Source organism: Perognathus longimembris, chromosome 11 (assembly GCF_023159225.1).
Source record: "Perognathus longimembris pacificus isolate PPM17 chromosome 11, ASM2315922v1, whole genome shotgun sequence".
Classification (NCBI taxonomy): Eukaryota; Metazoa; Chordata; class Mammalia; order Rodentia; family Heteromyidae; genus Perognathus; species Perognathus longimembris.
This window is the reverse complement of record NC_063171.1, coordinates 5365780-5380240: the sequence shown is the minus strand read 5'-3', so window position 1 is coordinate 5380240 and position 14461 is coordinate 5365780. Positions and strand designations below refer to the sequence as shown.

General features: G+C 41.5%; 1 protein-coding gene across 4 annotated transcripts in view; it reads left to right on the top strand.

The window, feature by feature from the left end:
• Positions 1–14461, top strand: part of Megf10 (multiple EGF like domains 10) — a 115070-nt gene that overhangs the window by 42494 nt on the left and 58115 nt on the right. For all 4 annotated transcript variants that reach the window (XM_048356893.1, XM_048356892.1, XM_048356890.1 and 1 more), the window contains exons 5-6: positions 10804–11050; positions 12889–13009. In XM_048356893.1, coding sequence (XP_048212850.1) covers positions 10804–11050; positions 12889–13009 — 368 coding nt within the window. The remainder of the gene's footprint in view (positions 1–10803; positions 11051–12888; positions 13010–14461) is intronic.

Here is a 14461-nt window from a genome sequence, read left to right as displayed (position 1 = left end):
TTTTTAAGTCTTTAGCCCACTTGTTGAGGGGGCTGTAGGTTCTTTGTGGTTTTGTTTTGGAGGAATTTAATTTTTTTAGTTCTCGATATATTTTAGACGTGAGGTCTTTGTCCATTGTATGGCCCGTAAAGATCTTTTCCCAATCTGTGGGCTTTCTGTTTATCTTGTGAGCTATGTCCTTTGCCCTGCAGAAGCTCTGCAGTTTGATGCAGTCCCATTTGTCCATCCTTTCTGTGATTTGTAGCATTTCTGGGTCTTTGTTAAGGAAGTTCCGTCCTGTGCCAAGTAGCCTAAGTGTTTCTCCTACTCGTTCTTTTAGTGTTTTCAGGTTATCTGTTTTAATTTCGAGGTCTTTGATCCATTTGGAATATGGTGATATATAAAGGTGATATATAAAAATCTAGTTTTAGTTTGTTGCAGGTGTTGAACCAGTTTTGCCAGCACCATTTGTTAATGAGGCTATCTTTCTTCCATCCTATTTTTTTATCTCCTTTATCAAAGATTAAATAGGCATAATTCTGTGGGTTCATTTCTGGGTCTTCAATTCTATTCCATTGGTCTTCAGGCCTGTTCCAGTGCCAATACCAAGCTGTTTTTAGTACTATAGCTTTATAATACAGCTTGAAGTTTGGTATTATAATTCCTCCAGCACTGTTCTTTCTGCTTAGGATTGTTTTTGCTATTTGTGGTCTTTTATTGTTCCATATGAATTTCTGGATTGCTTCCTCTATTTCATTAAAAAATAGTGTTGGGATATTAATGGGTATTGCATTGAATTTGTAGATAGCCCTTGGCAATGTTGCCATTTTGACTATATGAATCCTCCCAATCCAGGAGAATGGGAGGTTTTTAAGGTTGATTCTGTGGTCTTAGTTGGTCAACCACTAACATAGATTAACAGACAACATCAAATCAGTAGGATTGCACGAGACCTACTGAATCAGTGTGTTTATCCAGATTTTACCTATGACAATCTTTGCCTTAATTTTAAAAAAATTACCTTTAAGGAGTTGTACAAAGGGGTATCAATTCAACATGTCAGTTTAGATAATCTCTTTATGCTAAGGTGGGGAAAGGTTACAATTATCTTGTTTTTCTCCTGTCTGTACTGCCAGAGATAAACTCACCCACAAGTTGAGAACACCCATGTCCAGTATTTGACAATTCTTCATTGTCTTCAAGTAGTTGTGCAAAGGAGTTTCATTTCAAAATGTCAATTTATGATCAATATGCATCTAAATCAATGTTACCTCTTCCATTATTCTTTCTCGTCTCTCCCAACATCATTCATCCCCTCTATTTTCCTAGTTTCTTTTTTTTTAAGTTTTTATTATCAAACTGAATTACAGAGAGGTTACAGTTTCATACATTAGGCATTGGATACATTTCTTGTACTGTTTGTTACCTCGTGCCTCCTTCCCCCTCCCCCAGGATGCAATATTTTCTTTCCTAGAACCCATACCTTTCCTAAACTCACTCAGCTTCTCTCAAATTAAAAAAAAAAGCCAAAATCACTCCTTCAAAAGTAATCACTCCTACAAAAATGCTTCGGCGCAAAAAATAGTCATTCCTACAATAGCTTACTTCTATCAATTATAGTCAGAAGTAGTTACTCCTACAGTGACTTTCACCAGCAATCTCTAATTTCAATGTTACTACTGCAAATAAAAAAGGTCCCCTGGGGCTGGGGATATGGCCTAGCGGCAAGAGTGCCTGCCTCATATACATGAGGCCCTGGGTTCGATTCCCCAGCACCACATATATAGAAAATGGCCAGAAGTGGCGCTGTGGCTCAAGTGGCAGAGTGCTAGCCTTGAGCAAAAAGAAGCCAGGGACAGTGCTCAGGCCCTGAGTCCAAGCCCCAGGACTGACCAAAAAAAAGGCCCCCTTTGAAATTCTCATCCCTTCAAGGAAAGGTGTCTTTTTTTTTCTTTTTTCTGGTACCAGAGTTTGAACTCATGATCTCCCCTCAGCCTCAGCTGGGGCTTTATCACATTTTTTGGCTCTATCACATCACTGGGGGGTGGGGTGGTGTTGGTGGCACCAGAGTTTGAACTCAGGTTCTCTTATTTTCCTAGTTTCATAATTGGCAATCCTGAATAGATATAAGGTAGTTCTGGATTTTATTACAGGCTTGAGTTTATTCCAGGCTTTCTTTATAAAGTTACTGAGTAATTTTATTTCTGTATTGTGAGAACCAAGCTGTCCTTTGTGGCTTGCATGATTCATGCAAGCCAAACAAATAGTAGAAACCAATGCCAGGCATATTGTTTCAGCTTCATGTCTGTCTGGAGTTGACTGGCCTGGGGCATTCTTGTTCTGGGTTGTGGGGGTACCACTCAATGTGTGTAACACAAAATAAAACTGCTGCTGCTACTAGAGCTGTGTTTGCCACACATAACAAATCCTGTGTCATTTGCCTGTCCCACTATACTTGTTTTATAAAAGGAAAATTAAACTGGCCCCAGTGGCTCACATCTGCAATCCTAGCTACTCAGAATGGTGAGATCTAAGGGTTACAGTTTGAAGCCAGTCCAAGAAGGAAAGTCTGTGAGTCTTATCTTCAATGAACCACTGAAAAGCTGAAAATGGAACTGTGGCTAAAGTGGCTGAGTGACAGCCTTGAGCAAAAATACTGAAGGACAGTGCCCAGGCCCTGAGTTCAAGCCCCAGTATTGGCACAACAAAAGAGAATCAGATATAATGAAGGTCAAAGTCATGGTCAAGATTTCTTATCTATGATTTTTAGCCAGGGCACAGATCTTTCTAATCTTAAATAATTCCTCCCTTTCCATGAGCCAGCTGGTGGTTGAAGAATTTTGTAACAAGGTGAACATGATGATAAACATCACTTCAGTACAAAATTATTTCATCCCTTCTCACTCCTGACTCTGGCTGGAGTCCTAGGATGAGGCAAAGCATCTGTGCGTCCTTCATCTCTTCTCTAGAGCATCTCCTAGGCCAGCACTTCTGTTTGTTTCTAACTGTGCACCTTTCATTGAAAGCAAGAGAATTCTTATACTATCTCCAATTGCTCAAATACTTTATTAATGACTGGCTTTTTATCAATATGTGTGTGATCACAGATACGGTGAAATATCTCTTATCAAAACTATACTGAGTAACCTGTTGTCCTTAACATTGTTAAGCCAAACTAGTTTCTCAGAAAACACCTGGGATATTTTTGTTTTAGAACTTCTCCCTTGAAAGCTACCAAATGCTGTAATCTGCACAGATTCTCATGTCATAAATGAGTGACCACCAATGTTTTGAGATGACTAGCAAGGCATTAGGGAAGATGGTAGCTTCTACAGTACTACACTGATAGGTGTGAGCTGGCCAACTCCTTACACTTGAATGTTGAGTCACTGGTAAAATTGCCATGTATGTGTACATGGGAATGCTGGAATAATTACACTTACTTCATTGTGTGGCTGTAAGGCTTAAAACAGCTTCACCATATTCCTGATAATGTAGGTGTCATGTGCTGTACACATCAGAAACTTAGTACAGCAAGCTTACCTTATTTGTGGCATTATTATACATGATTTTAACCAAGTGAGGTAAAAAGTTAAAAATACCAAAAGAAAATTTAAAAACAAAGTCAGGTGCCAGTTGCTGATGCCTATAAAGCTAGCTACTTGTTTGGCTACTTTTAACTTAAATTAATGGCAATTTCCTCTGGTTCCTTTAATTGCTAAAGTTGAATCATATGGTATAGATTGTTTTTAATCTACTTTTATAATTGTTGTATTGCAGCGATTCTTTCCATTCATTAAATATTTTAGCCATATAATTTTAATTAGATACAGTATTCAGATGTCAAATTATATATTTTTTACCCACTACTACTGGAAAATTAGGTTGCTCCCAAGTTTTTGTTATCATGAAGTATGCTAAGACAAATGTCCTTTCCTGGTTGCAGTATGATAGGTAAGGACGCCCACTTTGGAGACAAGAGGTCTGTGCTTAATTCTTTACTATTTGTATAATGTGGACCTCAGTTTCTTAGTCTGTAAAATAAGAATAAGAACAATGCCTTCTCCATAGGCTCACTCAGTTAATTCTCACAAATGCTTGAGGAAAAAATGGCAGGCACACCTAAGTATTAGCGATGAGGTAAGTATTTAGGTATTATGAATTGCGGTGGTCTTTACAAACATAAAGTTCATAAGCTCATTTCTTTGGGGAAAAAAATCCTCAAAAGGGGAAATTACAGGTAAAAGGCTCTTGATTCACTTAGCAGGAACAAACTCTATAAAGAAAGACTAGCCATTTAGTCTCCTGTCAAGCTGCATAAGAGCACTGCTTTCCATTTAATTAAAAAGGCTACTGTGTCACTATATTAGTCTAACACCATGATCATCCTATTTGTGAATGGCAGTACACAAATTTTCACAGTTTAACAACTCTGAAATGAGAATATGTCTAGCCACCATTGTCAAATAGGTGACTGTCATATGTGTTTGTTGATGATAGCTATGATCAAAAAACAGTATCAATGTGTGTCAATATCTGTACTAATTTCATTTGCTTGATCTGAAACAGGGAAACATGAAAACTGTGGTCTAAATGCAAAGTTAGTGACAAGGAAAGTGGACAGTGTTATTTACAAAGATAATGTTGGGTCTCAAAAATGACCCTGAAGGCTCATGTCTAGAATCTTAGCTACTCAGGAGGCTGAGAGCTGAGGATGGAGGTTTAAAGTGAACTCAAGCAGAAAAGTCCATGAGATTTTTATCGCCATAACCAACAAAACACCAGAAGTGGAGCTATTGTTCAAGTGGTAGAGCACCAGCCTCAAGCAGAAAAGCTAAGAGACAGTGCCAAGGACCTGAGTTCAAGCCTTAGTATTGGCATACACAGACACACACACACACACACACACACACACACACACACACACACACACACACACCCGACACACAAACACAAACACAGTGACTGAAGGACAGAAGTTCTTCAGCTACATTTAGAAGACTCGGAGGATAGATGGAGAGAACTGGAATTAGTGATAGTAGAATCCTACTAGCTCATCCTATAACTATACCTTTTTTCTACTTCCTTCTTTTTGTCATGCACATAGCTAGAAAAGATAACAATGCCTTTAGTGTCATTGTATACAAGCCCAAGATGCAACCCACACCTTTAGATCATTGTATCATTGTAATACTTCCCAGAGGCCCTGCCATACTTCCTGCTTAGAAATCCTCTTCTCCTTACCAGAAAATAGTACATTTTGTGCCTCTAGGATATATCTTAGCCACTATTTTAGCTAGGGAGTCTGTCCTGATGAAGCCAGCACTGGTTGAGTACCTTCCTGGTTTTCTCTTTGTACCTAGACCATACCTTTAACTTACGCTTATTCTACAGCATTTCATATCTGCCATTGTGCTGTCAGTTACCACTAAGCCAAAACCTCCAGGAAATATGGTCTCTGTTGCTCATCTTTGAACTCCAAGTCTGACATTAGACTGGATAGATTACAATATGGAGCCTGTGAAGGCAACCTATCTTTGCTGAGGTCATTGGATGTCCCAGTCACAAGGGTTCTGAATATGAGCTCCTGGTTCTGAAGGAATCAAATTCTTTACTTGTTGGAACTTAGAATGGAAGCATGCGTTATATACTTGTGATATTCATGGTAGATTAAAATTCCTTTTATTTCCAAATTATTATGAGAGCTTGTTAAATCAAGCTGTCTGTGCCTGTCTGAGAGCCTCATTAAGTTGTCTCCTGTGCCATGGGCACAAATGTGGTCATATAGCACAAGAGCCCATTTCCAGCTGTTAGTACATTAATAGCCGAAACCAGTCATTACTTACTCACCAGCATTCAGATTCCTTTCAACTTAATCTGAAACACAATTTTGTTACTCTGTTTTTTAATGAAAAGATTTCTATGTTAACTATGTTATTTTCCTAGCTGTCAGTGGGAGTAACCACCAACCCACTTTCTCTTAGGGAGTGAAACTCTTTCCCCTTGAGATTAAAGTGTTAAGACTAAGATGTCACGTGGTTTTCATTTAAACTCTTCCCAGGCAGCCTGTTCAAACATGGTGCTTAAACTGATGCAAACTGGTCAAATTCTGCACTAAACATAAGGAACAATGTCTGAGTCTGGTCTAGACAACATAGTGTATCCTAGAACTTGTAATACTGGAAGAGGAATAAAGCTGGCTTTTGTACTGCAGACCGTGTAACTCACTTGGATGCTTTTAGGCATGGATATGTTGAAGTAGTTAGCTATGACAAGTAAAGAAAGGGGAGGAAGTCTCTGTAATATCCGTCACTCAGGCTCTGGGTCCCATTTATCTGGCTTCCCACATATTTATCTATAAACTTGTATGTGTACATTATGCTTTCCTAGAGCATACACAGTATTCACATTGTGAAGTTCATGTGTCAATGGCCTTAGAAATAGGAAAGTGCAGCTTGAAGCAGGGACACTTTTACTTCAAAGCATACCAGAGTGCTGAGATCGAGCCAGGAAATGAACCATGTCAGCATGATAACATTTCTTTAGAATCCTAAAACCCTTTTCTTTATGCTGATAATTATCAGTTTTTGTTATAGACACATTTTTATCATAATGGGATAGTTTAGGATTTTAAGGTCCTCCTCCTCCTTCTCTTCCCATTCCCCTTCCCCCTCCTTTTCCTTTTTTCTCTAATCCCAAGATAATAGATCTGGTCTCTGCTTTACTGCTTTTCTAGGAAGTTGTTGGGTAGGATTTAGAAAATGCTCAGAAAAAAAAAGAGGAGAGACTGGTTTCATTTTCTCCATGCCTTTATTTATCTCTTTCTACCTTCTAGCTTTTTGTTTGGTTTTGGGTTTTTTTGTTTGTTTGTTTGTTTTGGGTTGCTATTTAGGGGTTGGGCTCTGTCACTGAGCTTTTCTGCTGAAGCTTAGCACTCTTCCAATTGAGCCACAGCTCCACTTCCAGTTTTTTGTGGTCAATTGGACATACGAGTCTCACAGACTGGTTTTGAACCATGCTCCACAGATCTCAGTCGCCTGAGTAGCTAGGATTATAGGCATGAGCCACAAGCACCCAGTTTCTTCCTGCACTCTTGTTTTTTGTTTTTTTTTTTTTGGTCTGTAATGGGGTCTGAGGTGGGGGAATCCCCCATCCCTCCAAGAGTCCACCACTCAGAGACAGTCTCAAGTAAAAAGATGGGTTTATTGGGGAAGCAAAAAGTGAAGCGACCAGCCAGGGCTGCAGCCCAGACTCAGGAGCTGGGGCCACAAGCCCCAGGCCACACTCGGGGTTGAGTTATAAAGGCAAATACCACATGGTCAAGCCTGCCACACGCAGGTGGCCAAGGAGGTTACAACACTTGCAGAGCATGCCAGTAACATGCAGGTGGCCAATGGAGTTACAATCTACCTTATAGCAACTGTTAGAAGTAACTTATCATTTTAGTTAGAATTGGCGCACAGATTTGGTGGGGCTCAGATGATGCAGGGGATATGCCTACTCATGGGAGGGCACAGCTTTAGCCTTGGACGTTCCACTACTCAGGGGGTCAAGCAGTTTACACAATCTTATCACAGTGAAGAGGAACTTCCCTGGTTAGGGCGGGAGAGATCTTAGTGAAGATGGAGTCGGCTTCTGCTCTCTTTAACTAATCTGAGATGGAGTCAATCTGACACCCCTCAACAGCCTGGCCAGATCTGACCTTCATATAATAGGTCAGTTGTGGAGTTTGAACTCTGGGCCTGGGCTCTTCAGCTCAAGGCTAGTATTCTACCACTTGAACCACAACACCACTTCCCCATTCTTCTGTTTTTATAAAATGGATTTTATAAAACAGATTTCAAGCCCAACCCTGGCAGCTCAAGCCTATACTCCTCCTAGCTACTTAAGGAGTTGAGATATGATGATTGTGTTAGAAGCCAGCTGGGTTAGAAAAGTCCATGAGATCTTATATCTAACACTCAGAAAGGGCTGGAAATGGCCCTGTGGCTCAAGTGGAAGAGAAGTTAGCTTTGAGAAAAAGAATCTCAGGGACAGCATCTGGGCCCTGAGGTCAAGCCCCAGGACCTGCACACATATATAAAATAAACAAACAACAAAACTCCCACCAAATTCTGTAAACATCCATGCTAAGAGTCCTACTGTAATCAGTGTCATAATGGGGAAAAAAGCTCTGAACAAGCCCATCATAGTATATATATTTTGGCTGGGGGCATGGCTCAGTTTATAGGCCACCTGCCTGGTAAGTACAAGGTGTTGAGTTCAAACCCCAATACCACCCCAAAATACTATTATAAAATCATTTGACAGTATATCAATGCCTTCACTAAAGTAAATTTATTAGGTAAGATTGCTTTGTGTATCAGCCAACTAATTTTCCTTTGACCTGGGGAACAGATATTTAATTCAGTATTTGAATCTCTGAGAAATTAAAGGAGAAATGGAAACTTTGAAAAAGATCAGCAGAGATGAGCAGATATGAACACACTGATAGAAAAGAAGTAAAAGTATAACAAAGCAGAGTCAACATTGCTTTTCAGTGTCAGGAATAAGATCATTTGTGAAACAGGATATTGATAAATTAGATCAACTATAGTTGGAGATGGGCTTGGAGAGGGATGAAGGGATTAGGTGATGGGACAATGGATTTGTCTTAAATGGAATGAAGGTTGTCCTTACTACTGAGGATTGATAAACCAGAAAATGAATTACAAAGAACCATGCCATTTTACTTAAAAGTAGGATAAAGTGTTCTCTATCTGGAATAGCTGAGGAAATCTAAGGGAATATACCCTGTAACTTCTTAAAATTATAGATCACAAAAGTTACAATCCTCAAGTATAATTCTGTCACTATCCATAGACAATAAAAGAAACAATTGGCATGAATAACAATTAAGCTTAATTCTCATTTTGAAATCACCACCTAATCTTATTTTTATGAAAGAAGATTGTATATTCTTAGGTAATTGCTTTCTGGATCTGCTTTAAATTCAATAATTCTCTCATTGGTTTTAATTCTGTTAAAATGTGTTTATTAAAATACTAATGAGACCAAAGCCATACTGATTAAACATAGAATTATTCATATAAATCTTTTGGTATTTTGAAATTAGAGGTAGATTTTAATACTGGGAGATGTATCATATATTTTGGTATTGAGGATTGAGCCCCAGGCCTGAGCTTACTATTATTCTACCATTAAGCCATAACCTGAGACCTTTTTGTTGTGCCAAGTCGTGAGACAACCACCAAGAAGGCCACCGAGACTCAGATGTTTCGAAATGCAAAAAGGCAAGGCTTTATTCAAGCGAGCTGCAACTCGGGCCTCGTCCTACCCACCGACACAGAGGAGGTTAGGAGGGAGCCCCGAGCTGTGGTTACACAGGGCTTATAAAGGCAAAAACAAAGTTACAGCAATCAGGTGTTCAAGCAAGCAAGATTAGGACACAGGTACAAATCTGATAGGGCTCGAGGCATTCTAGGGGTGGTGAGAGTTAAGCATTCCCAGCCGTTAGAGTTCTTGACAGGCTGGGCCCTAATAGGCTTGCCCTGGGTCTGCTCACAGGGCCTGCTTATCTCAGGTTCACGTGGTAAAGTGGGGTTCACATGGTAAAGTGGGGCCTGACTTCAGAGTCTGGCACTTCACTTTTGAGTTTCAGTTTGTTCTTCAGACAGTCATGCTTTTTTCCTTGTCCTCATCCTCCTACTTCTGCCTCACAAGTAACTGGGATTATAGGTGTATGTCATCACTTGAAATGAATTGTTTGTTATGTACCTAAGGTTTTTTCTTTACAGTAGTTATTTGAAATCTGCTAAATTTACAAAAAAAATAATGAAATAGAACTGGCTTTTAATCATAAGTGCAATTTATCTCAAGAGCTCTAAGTAGGGTGTATCTTCCCTAGTGGATTTTATGGCATGTAATTAATAAATGAATGTACTGTTGGCTGGGAAATATCTTTTGAGTAGATCTATGTCAGCCTTTTAGAATTTTTTAGGACTGCGTTTCCCCCCTTCTTTCTAATTCACTTTTGTTTGCATCCATCCCTCTTTTCCTCAAAGTTAGGCTTGAACTTCATCTTGCACCTGAAACGTTATTCTCTGCCCTTGTCTTAGCTGGTTTTGTGTGCCTATTATCTTTCTTCCTGTAGTCTTTTTTCAATTTAGGATTGTCCCAATTTTTTAAAAAAAGGTCAGTAAATTTGAAGACGTTGGTCTGTTCCCCCAGTGTTTTCGTTGGGGAGTAATGGGGGTGACTTGGTCACATGTTTGATTGCCTTTGCCGACACCCAGTTTCCCCTGGGAGGAACCCAGTCTGCAGCAGCCCAGTCTGCCTCCACGTCCCTGCTTCTCATCCTCTTCCTCAGTCACTCAGACCTGTTAGGGACTGGACTGGACTGTAGCCGCTCTCCCTACCGCCTCGCCTCAGCAGCCCCGTCCTGCCCTTCCCATCCTTTCTAGGAGAGAAATAAACCTCCTTTTCTTAAAACCCTTCCCTGCCAAACCTTGGTCCACAGGCCCTGAACCTAACCGTCCACGTGCACGACAGTCCTGGTGGGAACTGCTCCTTCCCAGATACCTCCCCTGTGTCCTCCTCTAGCCATGAATGACTCTTTCGCAGTTGCAGTGTAGGGTACAGGGCTGGCCGGGAGGTGTGCTTCAGGAATGGGATGAAGCGGAGACCAGTGGGGGCCAAGCACCCTGGGCTGGTGGTAGGATGTGGAAGTCCCGCTAAGGGCCGTCCAGCGCTCTCCCCAGGGGGGAAGCTGGCTCTGGAGACCCTGCCGGGTCCCCATCACTGCCTCTGTCTCTGTCCCCTCAGCCTGCGACGGCGATCACTGGGGGCCCCACTGCAGCAGCAGGTGCCAGTGCAAAAACGGGGCTCTGTGCAACCCCATCACCGGGGCATGCCACTGTGCCGCGGGCTTCCGGGGCTGGCGCTGTGAGGACCGCTGTGAGCCGGGCGCCTATGGGAACGACTGCCGCCAGCGCTGCCAGTGCCAGAACGGGGCCACCTGCGACCACGTCACGGGGGAATGCCGCTGCCCGCCGGGGTACACAGGAGCCTTGTAAGTGACGCCCTGGCGCCTGCCCCAGCCGCGCTGCTTCGGCAGCTCTGGTTCCTTGTGCCTTTGCTGCTGCCCTTGCTGGAATGGCTTCTGGCGTGTGTGGACCCCTGCAGGGCAGAGCCACAGCCTCCTGCTGGTCCGGCGTGGGTACCACAGTGCATCTAGGTGGAAGGGCCAGCGTTCTTCCACCTTCCTTCTGCCCAGGTGGAGGTGGGGAGGGCGAGCGCACGGTGGCAGGGGCAGCATTTGGGGGTGTTGTGGTTAATTTGATAATTTGATGTTCTGCTCTGAACTTCCCACGGTGACATCCACTTTATACTGTTGGTTGTTAGTGCTTGGGATTAACAATTAAGTGGATAAAACTGGGTGTGTTCAGAGCCTCAGGAAAGAGCAGGACAGGATGATGCTACACAGCATCCACAACAAAAAGCTAACAAGCTTATGGACACATGTTGCTTTGTGAATAAAAAGGTATATGCATCACCTTCGTGTAGGGTATGTGCACATAAATAGTTTAATATTTCTCTGAAGATCATTAGATCAACGACCTAATCTTCATTATTTTGTAGGAAGGGCATTCATGGGTTTGCGTCTATTAACATTGTAAAGGGCAGAATTTGGCAAAAAATAAAAAAAAAGAGAGAAAAATTTTATTCCCTTACTGAGAAATTATACTCAGAATTATACTTGTAAATCACAGAACTAATACTTGGGGGAAAATGAAGCTGATTAGGTAAATACATCCTGCCTGCAGTGTTAATGTCTATAAAGTAGAGCTAAGGGCGAACTGCATTCACCTAGAAAGCCCTAATTTCAGAAGAATAGATGATCATCTCAAACTGCTTAATTGTTAATATTGTTTTGATGGGTTTTTCATCAAGGCCCTAATTGAATAGGACTTGGGGAAATATAGAGCAATTTCCCAGGAGAGCAAAAAGACAAAGCTTTGCCAGCGACCCCGGTGGCTCGTGCATCAGACTAGCTACTTGCGAGGCTGAGATCTAAGGATTGTAGTTCGCAGCCAGCCCGGGTAGGAAAGTCCGTAGGACTCTGATATCCAATAAACTACTCAGAAAAAGCCAGAAGTGGTGCAGTAGTTCGAGAGGTAGAATGCTACCCCTGAGCACAAAGAGACTTAGGGACAACAGCCAGGCCCTGAGTTCAAGCCCCAGGGATGGCAAAAAAAAAAAAAAAAAGACAAGGTTTACAAGGAATAGAGGATTGTTTGGAGATGAAAACTCTGATAATTGATTATGAATATGTGCACATGGTTCTATCTTAGAGGTTAGAGCACACACACAAAGAAAAGTAAACTTAGGTGTCACACGTGTGGAAAGTTCCTTTTGTCAATGGATATGTGACTGTTCTTTGGTCCTCTCAGAAGACAAATGGTTTATTAGAAAGCACCCCAAGGGCTGGGGATATGGCCTAGTGGCAAGAGTGCTTGCCTTGTATACATGAGGCCCTGGGTTCAATTCCCCAGCACCACATATGCAGAAACTGGCCAGAAGTGGCGCTGTGGCTCAAGTGGTAGAGTGCTAGCCTTGAGCAAAAAGAAGCCAGGGACAGTGCTCAGGCCCTGAGTCCAAGCCCCAGGACTGGCCAAAAAAAAAAAAAAAAAAAAAAAAGAAAGCACCCCAAAACCACAACAGGACTGGATGGCCCCTCAAAGACAATTCTAGGCAATATGATTTGTGCTCTTCATGTTAATTAAGTGATTCATTAGTGAGTAAGGAAACTTGTATATTGTAGGGTTCCAGGTGCTGTTGTGGATGAACCTAAGAATGATGTGATTGAGTAAATAATGGTGTCCTTTGTCATTCTCCTTAACCCCTTAGCTGTGAGGACCTTTGTCCCCCTGGCAAACATGGTCCACAGTGTGAGCAGAGATGTCCTTGCCAAAATGGGGGAGTGTGTCACCATGTCACTGGAGAATGCTCTTGCCCTTCTGGCTGGATGGTAAGATTCCCAGTTTCCTTTCCACTCCCCACCCACAAATATCACACTCCTAAAGTTACACATTCCAGGACACTCAAATGGTGTAGTTACAGTGGTCAGAGATTTCCAAACTGTAAGTACTAAGCCCTCTAAAACTAACATCCTTTAGATAAGAGAAGACAGAACATGATCTTCTCCTGGTGCATTAATTGTAAAAGGATCCTCATGGAAATCATGCTCATGGGAAATCATACACCCTGTATTTCTTTCAAGTAAAAAAGAAAGAAGCAAATATCTGATTTCACATATGACAGGTATAGTTGATAAGCACTGGATTTATTTGAGAATCTTTTTTATAATTGCATCTGTGGGTTGTTGTTGTGCTTTGAGAACATTATTCTCAACATGCAAGTGTTGTGTGAAAAATTGTCCAGTAATGTATATCTGGAGACACATTAAGGAAAACTGAATGTAGCAAGTGTTACAGAATGTCTCACAGCCCATTGGATCATAATATAAGAAGCTATAACTCACTGTCCTTCCAAACTTTAACTAGGATGCCTTCTCTGCAAATAACAACTTCATAGTGTTAGTGCAACATAGAACACACAATGCTAATTGGACTTCTCTAAAACCAGAAAATAATATTGTTCTTATTTCTCTGGTTTGCTTTGTTCATCTGTATGTACAAAGGCATCAGTGGGAACCAACAATGTCTGTTTCCTTCACTTCAATCTACTTAAAAGAGAAGCTTACTTCATCATCTTCTCCCTCCATGATGTATTGAAGTTCTTACAGAAGTTCAGGTGACATCTTAACAGCCAGACCCACCCAAGTTCTTCTGTTCTCATCTGGCTTCATTTAATCAAAGCTTTGACTTATGAATAGTCAACCTGCTTTCCCAACCTCCATGTCCTCACTTCTTCAGATCCCCCTTCTTCTGAATACCACTCCATAGGTCTCCATCTGTTCTTTCTCCTTTTTCCACCTATAAATAAGTCATCCTTAAGACCCTCAGGGAGATCCATTGCTGATCATTCCTACCCTGAGCCTAGATGTATATTTGTCAGTCTTCTGTCAGACTCTCCAGCCTAGATAACATGTAGACATAAGGCCACCAAAAGGCTGGGCCTGATGCCAGCCAAGGATTTAGCTGCCAGATAAGGTAGAATTGATCTGAAATTCTCTTTTTCATGGGCATGAAGCAAAGGAGAACTGGAGTCTGGTTCCCAAGAGGACTCTTGGGAAGTAAGAGAGAGTTCAAGATATCAAGGGTGCAACAAATATATTAGAACCAAAATGAGGACCAGAAACTGTGACTATGACAGAGTCTGATACAAGAATTGAACCATGGACAACTCTATCAGGCAATGGAAAGAGGAGACTTGTTTAGTTCTTGAGCATGAAAGAGAACTGTGGAAGAAGCACTGAATGAGGTCCAGCAGTTCAGCAAAGTTAAAATTACTAAACCCA